The 14,466-nt window shown below is 35.9% G+C and overlaps 1 protein-coding gene across 1 annotated transcript; it reads right to left on the bottom strand.

Moving 5' to 3' along the window:
* Nucleotides 1-2,377: 2,377 nt before the first annotated feature.
* Nucleotides 2,378-4,605, bottom strand: selenow1 (selenoprotein W, 1). Its single transcript, XM_065284202.2, has 6 exons — nt 4,444-4,605; nt 3,889-3,913; nt 3,688-3,741; nt 3,510-3,584; nt 3,086-3,182; nt 2,378-2,963 (listed from the first exon to the last, which is right to left on the bottom strand). The coding sequence occupies exons 1-5, from the start codon at nt 4,470-4,472 to the stop codon at nt 3,105-3,107; spliced, it is 261 nt and encodes an 86-aa protein (XP_065140274.1). The 5' UTR covers nt 4,473-4,605; the 3' UTR covers nt 2,378-2,963; nt 3,086-3,104.
* Nucleotides 4,606-14,466: the final 9,861 nt, after the last annotated feature.

Below are 14,466 nucleotides of genomic sequence, written 5' to 3'. Positions count from 1 at the left end.
ACGGACACACTTTTTTACTAAGTTGTCTCCAAAGATGACATGTTTGTCTGGTGGCAGCTACCGTAGCTTCTCTATGCGTTTAAAAAGTGAGGGGTGAGCAGTGGACTGAGCCATTGGTTGCAATTCGCAACCTCACCACTAGATGCCACTAAAATGTACACACTGCACCTTTAAGTATGGGCTAAAATTAGCATTAGTCTTTATTGTATGAATGAAATATAATTATAATTTTCCTACAGAAGTGATTTTCTCTTTTTCCTGGATTCTTTGATTAACATTAATGACACAGACTGAAGTAGGTTAATTCAAAAAACCTGGCTTTTACCTAATCTATACATAAACCTAAGACATAAATTTTTTTATTGGAAAAAAGAGTACTGTTGAGATCATTTTGTTTGTATGTGCCCTGTCAAGAACAGAAAAATTTTATGTCCGCTTGCTTTCTGAAACCATCTCTCCATGTGTGCACTACTGAGTGCACTTAGGCACGCGTGGACACACAGATGGAGGACGAATTACAAACGGCGCAGCATAAAATCGTTACGTTGTTTTTCAGTGCTCTATTTCTCAAATTTATGTTAATGAACTACAGTATAGCACACACTAGCGTAACTCTCTTTAAAGTTTAAACATCAAGTGTTCTGATCTCTGTAGGGCATAGTGAGGATCACGTCTGATTGGTGCTTAATTAAACATACTGTAAATAATCATGCAAACATACCTTTATCTTGCTCTTTTTTCTCCTCCTGTGTCCTTTTCTTCTTTCTCTTTTCGGCACCAGAGGATACTATGCTTTTTGTGACATTGCTTATCATATATTACAGTGAAGCACACTTGCGCGCCGGCATGAATTGTCAATGCAGACACACGGACAATTGTCTTGAATTATTAATTAAATAAATCATTCATTCATTCATTTATATTACTTGTTTTATTTGTTTAATTGTAAAAAAAAGATTGGGGGCCAGGGGCCCCCAAGCAGCTGCTTAGTTCGCTTATCCCTCCGGCTGGCCCTGACTTCAGCTGATTTCATAGCATTGTAAACATGGAACAGCAGGAATTAAATAAAATGTTAGCACATTAACACAAAACAAAATGCTCAGTACCACGTTGTGATCAGTTCACTTCATTGGTTTATTACTTTAATTTAACATGAGTAGTTAGTACTTGGAACTCAATAACTTTGACTCTTCATATCTTTTGATAATTTGATTGATGATAATTATAATGAATTTGTTTGTCCAACATGTTTGTCCTGTGGCAACTACTGTAGCTTCTCTATGAATTTCTGTTAACCGTGGACTGAGCCGTTGGTTGCAATTCACAATTTCACTGCTTGATGGCGCAAAAATTTACACACAGCACCTTTAAAATGACTCCATATTAATTTTACTGCTATAACTTACATTTTAAAATGCGTCATTGTATATTAACAAACTGCTCAAAGGAAATCAATTGGATCAGGCACCTATAGTGGTTTTATTTTAAAATGTATGCTCCATATTTTAATATATAATATTTATAATTTATCCAATGCATTCCTCTTTTTTTTTCTATTCAATGTATTTTAAGATTAAATTGTAGCTATTGAAAATGCATTTCAATATGCTTTTAGAAATGCATTTCTGTATATACTTTATAGAGTTTATCTATACTTTCTGTAAGGTATGTTTGTAAAAACAATTTAATTATTAATTTAACTAAGGCCTTTTAACTAATTTAACTAAATATTATTAATTTAACTAAGGCCTAGTCCTGGCTTAGCCTAAATCCTGTCTGGAAAATCACTTTCTAGAGTAGACTAGAAAAAGTACATACATTTGTAATTACATAGAAACATGCATTTAACCTTTCACTCTTACAAGTGGAATCACTTTCCTATATTTTATATTTTAAAGTCTTTGTTTTAATTTAATTTGTGATTAAGTTGTAGCTATTTATATTATATCCCAAATGTCTCTGCTGGAATTATTGCTCAAGCATCTCTTTACAAAATTGCCCATTCACCAAGAAAACGTATGCCAGATATGTGCCAGGATTATTTGCAATGCATTTTTAATTTTTACACTACTCTGTTATTTTCTTTAAGACAATTATATTCATATTAATCACAACAGTTACAATGCTTACATAATATTAAAATTTATATTCAATATGCATTATTTAATCTTTTAAGTTCACTTATTTTAGGTCATTTTTAGACTATTGTTTGACAATTTTTATGCACAAACTTTTTAGTGACTGTAAAAAATGCACTTAGTAAAAGTCTTTGTGATCCTGTACCCATATTGCTGTCATATTGGTTGGACAAAAAACTTTATGACTTTGCATTGTCAAAAGTACTGCAAATAAAATATCAGAAATGACACACAAAACATTTCAGCATTACATTTTTATTGCACAAAATAAATGCAAGAACTTTACAATAAGGCTGTATTAGTTAACATTAGTAAATGTTTTAACATGAACAATTGTTTTTCATCAAGTATCAATTGTTGTTAATGTTAGTTAATGTCAATACAGTTATTCATGTTAGTTTATGGCACATTTATTAGTGTTAACAATTACAATGCTTGATTTAAAAAAATGCATTAGCAAATGCCCAAATTAACATGAATTAAGATTAATAAATGCAGTAGAGGTATTGTTCATTGTTAGTTAGTGTTAGCTAATGCATTAACTAATTGTACAACCTTATTGTACAGTGTTACTAAATAATTCATAAACTTGTGCGTTACGATAGAAGGACAAAAGAAACTAAAATAGCCATCTTCTGTCTTAATCTAATTTTACAGTTTCCCTTTATTTTTCCAATCATTTAAGCATAAAACAGAGAGTTTCCCGCTCTGAAAGTCTTCCCCCAGGAAGAGCAGATAGCATCAAGCAACATCCGTGTTAAAAACACTTTAGATGTCACCATCATTGTTGCACTCCCTAAGAGACCAACCAACAGAGAAGAAAAACTGCAGGTGGAACAGATTTAAGGGACAAAGGAAAGAGACAAAGCAAAATACAGGTTAACATGAAGTTTGACAATATATTATAATGGAAAACCAAAAATTATGAAGGCTACAAAATATCTCACCTCTATGATCAGCGCATGCTTATTTTCCCATGGCCTTCTCAATGGCACTCACAATTTTTTGTTTTTTTGCATCGTTGTCACAAAATCCATCTCCATTCTGCCCAAAAAATATAATCCAAACATGTGATAAAAGCCGCACTGTGCCACATCTTATGCAAACTCAACTTTTTTACTTTATGCAAATTAGACCAGTGTAATAATCAAAAGGCTTTCATCTAGTAAAAATTGCTCATATTACCGTTTGTCATTGGCTGGTTTGTATTGTACTGTAGTAACTTGTACAATAAAGCAGTTTAGGTGTGCAGCAAAATTAAATAACCATATACCTAAACCTAATGAAGGCCTGTCTATGCATACATAATATAAACATACAGAATGTGATGTTTGGGTGTATAAAAGACAAACAAAGAAAATAAACTCCTACCTTCTTTGAGTGCACCAACGTTCCATTTACCTCCACCTCAAACCACCCTGTGCTAGAGGGTGTGCCCTCACCGGTCTGGGGGTGGAAAATAGTAAAATAAGGAAACAGATCACAATACATTTATCATTGTATATGCATACGTTACATTAAAAAAAGTATAATCATATACATTACATACTATCTCAAGATCGCCTGGGAATTCATCCTCAAGCAACGTCTTGAGTTTGATGAACTATTTAAGAAAAAAAAAGGAAGAGTTGAGGTATACACACAACAATATAACATAAAAATTGTATTTATTTATACTATTTTGTAGATATATGTAGTCTACATAAATATTTGACATACGTCTGCAAGCATTAAATTAAAAACAACTTACCTTGGGCCTGTACCCTCATCCACCACTAGGGGGTGACAAAACACAAATAATTTACATGTTACTCATTGTTTGAACAGTTGCATGATTTGCTAATTATTTTACAATATAAATACATTTGGTAAAAGGTAGTTGATGCACAAATGTATCAGTTATTGTATCATTTGCCATTTTTGTTGTAGTCTTGAGAACCACAATTCATAAACAAACTCTCTTTGTTTGTGTAAAATGAAACCAGCTTGACAAGTATTCAAACAATTAAATGTTGCCAAACAAGGAAACACACCCTTTAAAAGCAGCCTTTTAACAAATGGAGGGTGAAAGACATAGTGTTGTTGCCCTTATTCTGCCATATACGGGCAAAACATTCAAATGTGATTGATTTACATAGGGCAAAACATAAAATTGGTTTTAATGAGCGTGCATTGGGTTGAATTTTCATTTATTAATTATCAAGTACATTCAATTCGCCTAAACGAGAAACCATTTAAATGATTCTGCAAAATCAAACGTCGGAATCTGTAAATATACAGTAAGTAACTTAATAGAGCGACCTACCAGTAAACTATATGCACTTTGACAGGCATCTTGATGGTTGTTGCGGCTTGCAACTGGATAAAACGACGATCGTGCTGTTGTGTGATCAAACACTGCGACTGTAATGAAGGAGTAGCGTTTGGTTCTTGTTAAATATCGCTGTTGTGTTTCCTCAATTGTTGTTACGAAAGAGTTGAGGCGGAGCAAGTGGCGTGTTCGACTATACGCAGCGCTGCGCAGACTAATCGGCGTTAGACATTAAGATACCGCGAGAGCGAGTCAAAAGCTCGCTTCCGAATGGTTCTCGCGGTATTTTGAAGTCATCAGCACATCGGCTTGCGCAGTACACAGCTGAACGCAACAATTCCTCACGCGTTTCACTTCCGCTACATCCAGCTCAAGGAAAATGTGTTATTTTTTATATATAATTCATTTTCAAACAACCTTTGGGATTTATGCTTTTAACTGAGCTAGTAAAAATGTATGAGAAAAATTAATGCGTCCAGAATTTTTTTTTGTTCCGTCATCTAATAATGGTTAAAATGTACTGCTCTAGACACAGTGTCCAAATGCAGCCTTTATTGAAAGGGAAATCTACAATGGTCAATTCAGTAAAACAATTTAATCTAATACAAAATAGGTTTGTCCGCTAATATAAACCGTATATAATAAAATATTAAATATATCCAACACTGATTTTGTGTTGCAATTAATGAAGTGTTGTCATCATAGCAACAGCCTCAATGGCATATATCTACAACAATACATGACAAACTGTGCCCAACCCTTAGGGTAATTCAAGCCACCAAAACAACTTGTCTTTTGAGATTGGTTTGGAGAACATCTTACAGATTACAAATTGTTTTGATTAATCATTTTAAGTGTATTTAGTTGTTATATTTATGTCAAAAGTTTAAAATCAAGTATTTATCATTAATATCTTTCCACATTTTAGAATAATATTAAGCTAATCAAAACTATGGAAGAAAACTTTGGGAATTATGATGTAACTAAAAAACCTAAAGAATAAAACCACACAGACGTTTTTTAAACGTCTCAAACCCTTTTTTTTTTCAAAAGTCTCAAATGCCTTGAACGAGCTAAGTTAACCTATTCTTTGCAAAAACCCCAGCAGATTCATCACTTTTCAGTCAACAAACTTAACAATTACAAAAAAAACGTAAGGATAAAGTCAATTATTAAAATTGCGATTTGATTAACAGATTTTTATGAAAATATGTTAATAAATAAATAAATAAAGCGTAGTAAAACAGCTCTACAGGCAAAATCAGCACAATCACCCCGTCCCCAAATAAAATAAATAAATAAATTGAGTCATGGCCAAATATATGAGCGAATCGGTTCTTTGGAATCGGTTCATTAAACCGAACACTTTCGAAGAACCGCAATCAATCCGTTGCTTCACTAGCACTTTTCCGCGCCATCACCACCATCATCATTCAACAAATGTAAATTAAACAATATACAACAATATAACTGAAAGTGTTAATATATTATAGGTATGGTTTTGTTAACGTGAACGGGATATGTTCGAGTTTAAATGATTTAAATAAAATTTGATGTTGCACGTGAGATGTCTTATACCGTGATGAATTTAGTTGAAGGCGTAATCTTCCTTCAGTAATATATTCACCCATTCAAAAATTACCATCCGTTTAGTTTGAATATAATAATGTTTTTTTTTTCAGGAATATACTAAATATTTTAGTACGAATATGTGCAATTTAACGAATGTTTTGGTCGAAATGTATTGTTATTACGCAATGCTTGTAAATAAATAACTATTGCATGTTTCACCTTTGTAACAAGGATCTCACAAAGATGGAGATGAAAAGTCTCTCAGATGCAACCTACATCGTACCAAAGTCTGGTCCAAGTAAGCAGAATATTTATTCTTTATTATTACACTTTATTATTTTTTATCACTATGTCGACATATATTGTAAACGTATATGATGTATGTACAGCTTGTGTTGTTCTGAATGTCCAAAATTGATTATTTATATTTTATTAACTAGAAAACCGAAAGACTGCCACATATTACACGGTGACAGCTTCTGTTCATCCTAATCCTGAGGATTTACTGACACATGTGGGGTCAAAGAGGAGGAACACAGAAGTCTCTTCAGGCATCTCTATGAACAAGTGTAGCATTTGCCAAAAAGAGTTTGAGACCACCGATGCACTTAATAAACACCTCTTGATACATCAACAAAAGTTTCAAACCTGTGGCATTTGTCATGGAGTTTTCAAACAAGATCAGCTGTGAGTATCAAGTGTGTTGTTGTTGCTGTCATTCATTTTACATTCATGCTTTTATGCAAAGCACTAGAATACATTTTTACATGTGTTTGTGTTCCTTGGGTTTGAACCCATCACCTTTTGCACTGCTATCACAATGTTGTAGGGTTATCAATCGGACAGTTCATTGCAGGTACATTAAACTTTGCTTCGATGCAATTCCGATTTGATTCGACACGATTCATTTATCGATACTTTAATATTATGTGCCTAGTTAAGCAGTAAAATTTTTAATAACTCACAAATGCAACTAAAATATATAACATGAACATTTAATTAAACTCTTTGAGAAAGGCACAATCTCTGTCCCAATGGGGACATTTACACCAACAAACCAAGAAAAAATACACTTTTTAAATAGAATAAATGAGGGGGAAAATTGTCTTTAGTGTTGCAGATGGTGCTGGCAAAGGTTTGTTTGTCCAATCCATTTTCCAAATAAAAATTTTTAGGGATGCACCTAAATTAAAATTCTTAATGCACCGAAAAAGAGGAAACCAATCCCGAAAACTGAAACACCAAAAGAAATTATGCCAATTATTAGTACCATTGCATTTATGGCTATGACTGTGTACTTACTTAACTAGGGATGTGAGTGACAGATCCTAAAATCACAGTTTGGTTCACATTACAGTTTTTGAGGCACGGATCAAATTATTTTTTACAGCAAAAAGGGGTGGGAAAAATCGAATAACAAATAAAGAAATTACAAACATGTATAAAAAAGAACAGAAAAGTTGCACATTAAGGTCTGAAATTAGCATTAGGTACAGAAATCAAATTAAATGAATCAAAGCACTGTCTTTATTGTATAAATTTTATATTATTATTATTATTAGTATTATTTTGAGCTACAGAAGTGATCTTCTCTTTGTCTTGGGTTGTTTGTTTAACATTAATGACACAGACTTAAGTAGGTTAATTGAGGTTACTGTCTCTTTAAGACCAAATAAGCACAGACTGGTTTTTGACTGTAATCTATACATAAATGTTTTTATAAGAAAAAGAATACTGTGGAGATAATTTTGTTTGTTTACAGAAAGATTTTATGTCCGCTTGCTTTTTGAAACGCGTCTCTCCGTGTATGCACTACTGAGTGCCCTTAAACGCGCGCACAGACACAGACAGAGGGCGAATTCCAAACGGCGCAGCATAAACAGTCGCTCCACATAAAAACCATACAATGATTCACGTCCTCATGAGCTATAGGAAACAAATTGAGACACAGGGATACTGAAATACGTCCACACCGCAGGCATGCTAGTTTAGACAAGCACGTGCAGGTCGCGGTTTCTGTTTGCGTCATCACAACATTTCGGCGGTATTGTTTCAGTGATAAAAGTCTTTGGCCGAATATTCGGTGCATCCTTAAAATTTTTCCAAACCCATGATTTATGTCCGATAGCAGTCAGTTTGCGCCGCTACCACCACTTTGTTGTTGCATTGCATTCACTTGCTGACACCAGCACACGAAAATAAACTAACATGCACGCGATGCGGAAATGCATAGATGGAAGTTATGTCAACGAATGAGGATGCAGAGAGTATCAAAATAAAGGTACCTCATATTGATATTTTATGTGTTGCATCGATGTAAATTAACAGACTACCACTTATATTGTTGGTATATCTTTATAAAAGTTCAATCTTTTGGCATTAGATTACTGCATTACTGTTTATCAGATAAGATTCACTTTTGAGTTGATCTTAAGACTCATTTAGACAGCCAATGTGATTTTGGGTCAGATTTAGTTTCCTGAACAATACATATTGGATTTGTGAATAAAGTTTGTTATAACATCATTTATAAAAATCTTTTAACAATGTAATTACCTTTTTGTTTCTCTTTAGCATGTCCCACATGTTGACCCACCAGAAAAAGAAGACTTACTGCTGTACTCATTCTGGCTGCCGCAAAACCTACAACAACCTAAACTCTCTAAAAAATCACTGTGTCATGCGGCATGGGGTCCACAACATATCTGCTTCTCTTGGCCATCCGGCATCACACTGGGAGCCAGTGGATGATCATGCAATGTCAACGCAACATTCATACAGTAGAGATATGAGTGATCTCCTCATCTCGCCACCTCACATGCCAAAAGGTCCCAGTAATGCCCAAGGGAAGTATCCCCCTCAGGTGAAACTTTCAAAAAAGCGCAGAGAAAGTTGGACATTATTGACAGCAGGTAAATCTTGTGAGGTCACAGAAATTGAGATGTTAATTGAGGCTTCATCGAAAAGACAGCGCGTTGAAGAACAGCCTGTGGTTACACAGGTCGATGCAGTCGATACTCCATTAAATGTGGATGGTTTTGAAAGCGCTTCTGAATTACCTGAATCTCCCTGCGAAGATTTGCTACTCATTCAACCAAGCAAAGCGACAGCTACCACAAGTTTGAGATCTACTGCATCCGAGGACGTCGGTATGCTGAAACACAGTTTGAGCAAGTTGAAGCAACGGCACTCGTCTTCTGTGGTTATTCATTCTCCTTTATTATATCCTGAACCAGAGAGTGATTTTGGTAGTGACTTTCCTGACCCTGTAATTCCTCCATCTCCTCCCGGCCATGTAATCCGTACCTATTCTTCTGAGGCTTTGCCCAAAAACAGGAAAAGGATTTACAGCTGTAAGGCCTCCAAGGAAGTCCTGTCTGATGTTCCTGCGTCTTCTGTTTCTCAGCCCAGGCCTAAACATTCACAAGAAGACTCTCCACATCTTGTCTCATTAAGTCAGGTAGCATTGTCGTTCTACAGCACATCCCCAGGCAACCCAAAGGTACAAAAAATTCATATTTGTGTGTACATAAGAAACATTTGTGAGAATAAAGAGAAGTTTTAATATTTGCATTTCATTATGCAGGAGTCTACTAAGAAGCCGAGAAGAAATGAACAAAACTCTTGTAACAGGTTTGAAAATGGAGTAATTGTAATAATGAATAAATAAAAACTTGAAAATGACTATAGTTTTTTTTTTTCACAGAACATATACAAGAAGTCCAGCTGCACCTAAAACTCGATCGCAGTCCTTATATGACTCCTGTGAAAAAATGGAGGAGAACATTTCACAGCCGGTGATATTTAGATCTGATACATATTAGCTGTAGAGTTAAGAGAAGATAAAACATAAAGTATTTATTTTCTGCCACAGGATGATGGACAAAAGGGTGCTTTAGGAAAAAAATCCACAACCAAAAACCTGTCTCCTCTGATCATTCCTGTCTCCGTTCCAGTTTTGCCAACAAAGGCTTCGAGCTCCAGTTCATCCCCACATCTGGTAATACTAACAATATACAGTGAATATTTAAATATTAGTTATTATTACCAGTGAATACTGATCAGGAACACGTCTGTTTACTCATATTAGTGAAAAAAATAAAGGTGCCATAGAACGTAAAACTGCATTGATGTAGGCTGATACCAAAACGTGATGTGAAAACACTGTAGATCACTGATTGGTCTGAAAGAATCTTCACTCATCGCTATAATGTAAAAGATTAGCTTTAGCTTTCCCTTAGTGCTAGCTTGTGCTGTCTCAAACAAACATGTTTTTTATTTTTTATTTAGTATGTTTATTTATCAGGGACAATGTACAAAAAACATTAATCTTTCGAACAGATGTTTTGTACCAGAGTTAGCAAAAGCTATTTTCCGTCTGCAGTCCCCAGGCAGGTATACACAATGTTTAACATTTAATGTTAAACAAGATGAATTAAGCCAATCACTTATTTTGTCCATAGGTGAGGACAATTTAGTGACCACTTGCTCCATATCCCTCCCATTTACATAGATGACAGCATCATCTGCGTACATGATGATATCTACACCTTTGCATACAGCCGGAAGATCATTAATGTAAAGACTGAACAACAAGGGTCCTAGAATTGATCCTTGCGGGACCCCAGTTGTGCTGGACTTCAGAGAGGATGTTGTCATCTCTGCTCTGCTATAAGTTCCCAAACTCCCTTTTAGCGATGAAAACATCCACAGGTTGAGAATCAGGAACACCATAACAGATTTTTCCAGACGCGCATATGTGCACGTCAACATACATGCTTAAATGCAACTTAAATGAGGCTCAGCGGAGCGTGTTGATTAACACAACATGTTTGTACAGAAACGTGTCTATTTGTGGCGGCCAAGTTAAATTTTTTGGCGGAGTGAGAAATAAATGAATTAATGGGAATGTACAACGACGCTCTCACTTGCATGATGTCACAGCAGTAGGCAGCGCAAATATAACGACACACCTATAATCCCTCCCACTCCGAAGTGTACTAAACTCAATGGAAAGCTAACCAAGCCAAATTGAGGTAAGCTGACCCGACTTAAACCATGGGGCACTATGCAATGGAAAAGCGCCAATATAAAAACAGACCAGATCTCAACATAACACTGACTGTGACGTTACAGTCAAGATGTACGCCCCCAACATTAAATTACACAATAAATTAATTACAATGTTGTAACAATGCTAAAAACAAAGTTGTGACTGCCTGAGTTAGCGCTATATACTAGTTAATGCTATATGCTAACGTTTAGGCTGAAGTTCTACCTTTGACGGTGCACTTACATTTTGCAGGTCCATGCTAAAAAAAACAACAAACTTACCACACAGAAACGTCCATTAACGTCCATTATCACCAAACAATTGATTATTACTCATAATCTGTATCTTTGTCTGATACAGACTCAAACATGAGATCTGTTCACACACACACTGAGCTACTGAACTTAACTGCTCTGTGAAACAGTCAATCAGAGCAGAGCTCAACATTATTATTCATGACCCTTTTAAATAAGGTAATAATATACCATTTCATTCTAAAGGCAAATCCTAGGGTTGTAAATGGATATGCAAAACTGTCTTTGGATCATTTTATATAGATATCAGAGAACAATTTAACAGATCATTTCAATGCATTCTTTGGCACCTTTAATTCTCTAGGGACAGAAGCCGCAGTCCTGTAAAGGTCTTTCTAAGAAGTCTCGTCATCTTGCCCCGTTGACCATCTCAAGTCAACTTCCACCTTGCATATCCTCCCCAAAATGCACCACTGATCATACAACCCAGGGTTCCCACAGATGTGGTGCCACAGACGGTCACCCCAGCCAGCTCCGCTCACCTACAAATTTGGCAGCGCGATGTGTGAGCCCCAGAGTTCATCCACCTTCCTACACCCCTCCACCAATGCTGAGTCCTTACCGTTTGGGGACTGCACACTACACCCTGCTTCAGCAGTACCCAGCTCCATCCAGCGTCTGCAAAGCCATCCATAGTGAGCACTAATCCATCATCTCAATTTGTTTGCTTATCTCCTAAAAGAATCACACAACACTAGTTTCATTAATTCAACAGTTAGTATAAAAAAAGTTTTCAAAACTGAGCACTTCATGCTTTGTTAAATGATTTATTTCCTACTCATCTCCACAGATGATGTCTCCTTATCAATCGACAACTCAGTTGTCACCATAAAGCCGTGAGTCATTCCACATCAGTTCTGAAATGTTTTAGCAAAACCAATTAGATTTAATTTCCTACAAAAACATTATCGTTCAACTTATATGACTGACCAAGATATAGTATGTAAAACTAAATGTATTTTCAGATTAATAAACCTGATTTTTTTTACTTTCTCATGTCCTTTAGGAGGATTAACATCGGTTCGCGTTTTCAGGCAGAAAACATCCCTCCAGTCCGTGACACGCTGTACATGTTGTATGAAGAACATCCCGCTCAACTGGTCTGGGCCCCTTGGAAAGATCTCACTACCAATAAGAAGACCCAGACTAGGGGTAGAAACACCAATAAACATTCCCCCACCAAAAACTCACAAAAGAATGCAAAATAATGCAAAAAACTTCCTTGTTTTTTAGTTCCCATTTAACCAAAGCAGTCTCATTAGACATGCTGTTTTAATTCTTTTATCAATGTGAGGTCACATTGATAAAGCCCTGCCCACTTACAGTCCTGCATTATCATAGGTTCTCTCTCAGTGAGTTTTACTTTCTCCACTAGATACTATTGTCTGAGACTGTATTAATCAGATATTTTAACTGAAAGCATGTCTGTTTGTAAGAAAGTGTAGCTCATTTGCATTTAAAGGTACAGACATTAAAACGGTGCGTTTTTGCTCCCACCCAACAGGGGCATTTTGGACATAATAAATTATCTGCGAGGTATTTTGAGCTGAAACTTCACAGGCACACCTGAGACGTATATTACATCGTGTAAAAAGGCCATAGCAGGTGCCCTTTAAAGCAACACCAAAGAGTTTTTTTTTATCTTAAAATAACGTTTCCAAAAAAGTTTAGATGGTTCATCCACTCAAAACAGGGTGAATGGCACTTTCACATTCGCTTTGCAGCCCTCTATCGGCCAAAACCGCACTAAAGAAGTTTCCAACCGTCGGGTAGTGGTCCTGTAGTTCGAGTGAAAACTACAAAAACTTGCTTTACAATCCAATCAGAGCCAGCTCTGCTGCAGTATTTACGACAGTGGTAATGAACAATTACGCTTCTAACCTGTAGGGGGAGCAAAGAGCAATAAGTCTTTAGTGTTGCTTTAAAGGGATAGGTCACTTCAGAATAAAATTTTATTTATTTATTACCCTTGTGTTGTTCCACACCTGTAAGACATTTGTTTATCATCAGGAAAACAATTTTGGATATTTTTGATGAAAGCTGAGAGCTTTCTGACTCCCCGATTGACAGCAATGCAACTAACACATTCCAGAAAGAAAGTCAAGAAAAAGGGACAAGTTAAAGGGACACTCCACTTTTTTCGAAAAAATGCTCATTTTACAGCTCCCCTAGAGTTAAACATTTGATTTTTACCTTTTTGGAATCCATTCAGCCGATTTCCGGGTCTGGCGCTAGCACTTTTAGCATAGCTTAGCATAATCCATTGAATCTGATTAGTCCATTAGCATTGCGCTAAAAAAATAACCAAAGAGTTTTAAAACAGGAGGCGCAATGATATTACGCAGCAGCCGAAAAATAGTCCCCTTAGTAACTTTCAATGGCAGGGAACTATGTTCGGGCAGTGCGTAATATCACTACGCCTGCTGCAGCCATGTTACGGCAGTAAAGTCCTTGATTATTACGCCAGAATGAGAGTATAGTCCCTAACCATACCTGCCTAGAAAATCACAACTTTTAATTTTCTGTCAGTCTTAGTACACGATGTCACTACAGACGAGTCAAGTTTTAAATTAAATGCTGTTATTTAGTTAAACTATAAATGTAATAAATAAGCAATTTTATAAACCAGCTATTGAGGAGTTAAACTACTGAATCTTACTCTTCTGAGTATTAATATTCATATTTCTGCTTCAGTCACAGACCTGTTAGATCTGTGCTGTTCCAGTGCACTTAAAGGAGGGGGCACCAACATCGAACTTGCCCTCCACTGCCTTCATGAAGTACAAGGAAACGTCCCGGTGAGCTCATTGGTTCTACAGAGTCTTTCGGTTTTAAGGATGTTTCGTTTAATACAGTTCTGTTTTTCAATCATCAGGCAGCATTGGATTTGCTTTTAATGAGAGAAGATTTTCGGACCTCCAGGCACCCTCTGAACGATTACCACTACACGGGTATAGCAGAAGCTTCTTTAAAAGGATTAGTCCATTCACTTAAAAAAATCCAGATAATTTACTCACCATCATGATATCCAAAATTTTGATGTCTTTCTTTGTTCAGTTGAGAAGAAATTATGTTTTT

The sequence above is a fragment of the Paramisgurnus dabryanus genome, chromosome 5, assembly GCF_030506205.2.
Source record: "Paramisgurnus dabryanus chromosome 5, PD_genome_1.1, whole genome shotgun sequence".
Classification (NCBI taxonomy): Eukaryota; Metazoa; Chordata; class Actinopteri; order Cypriniformes; family Cobitidae; genus Paramisgurnus; species Paramisgurnus dabryanus.
Note: the sequence above shows the minus strand (reverse complement) of the source record. Positions and strands in the feature narration are given on the sequence as shown.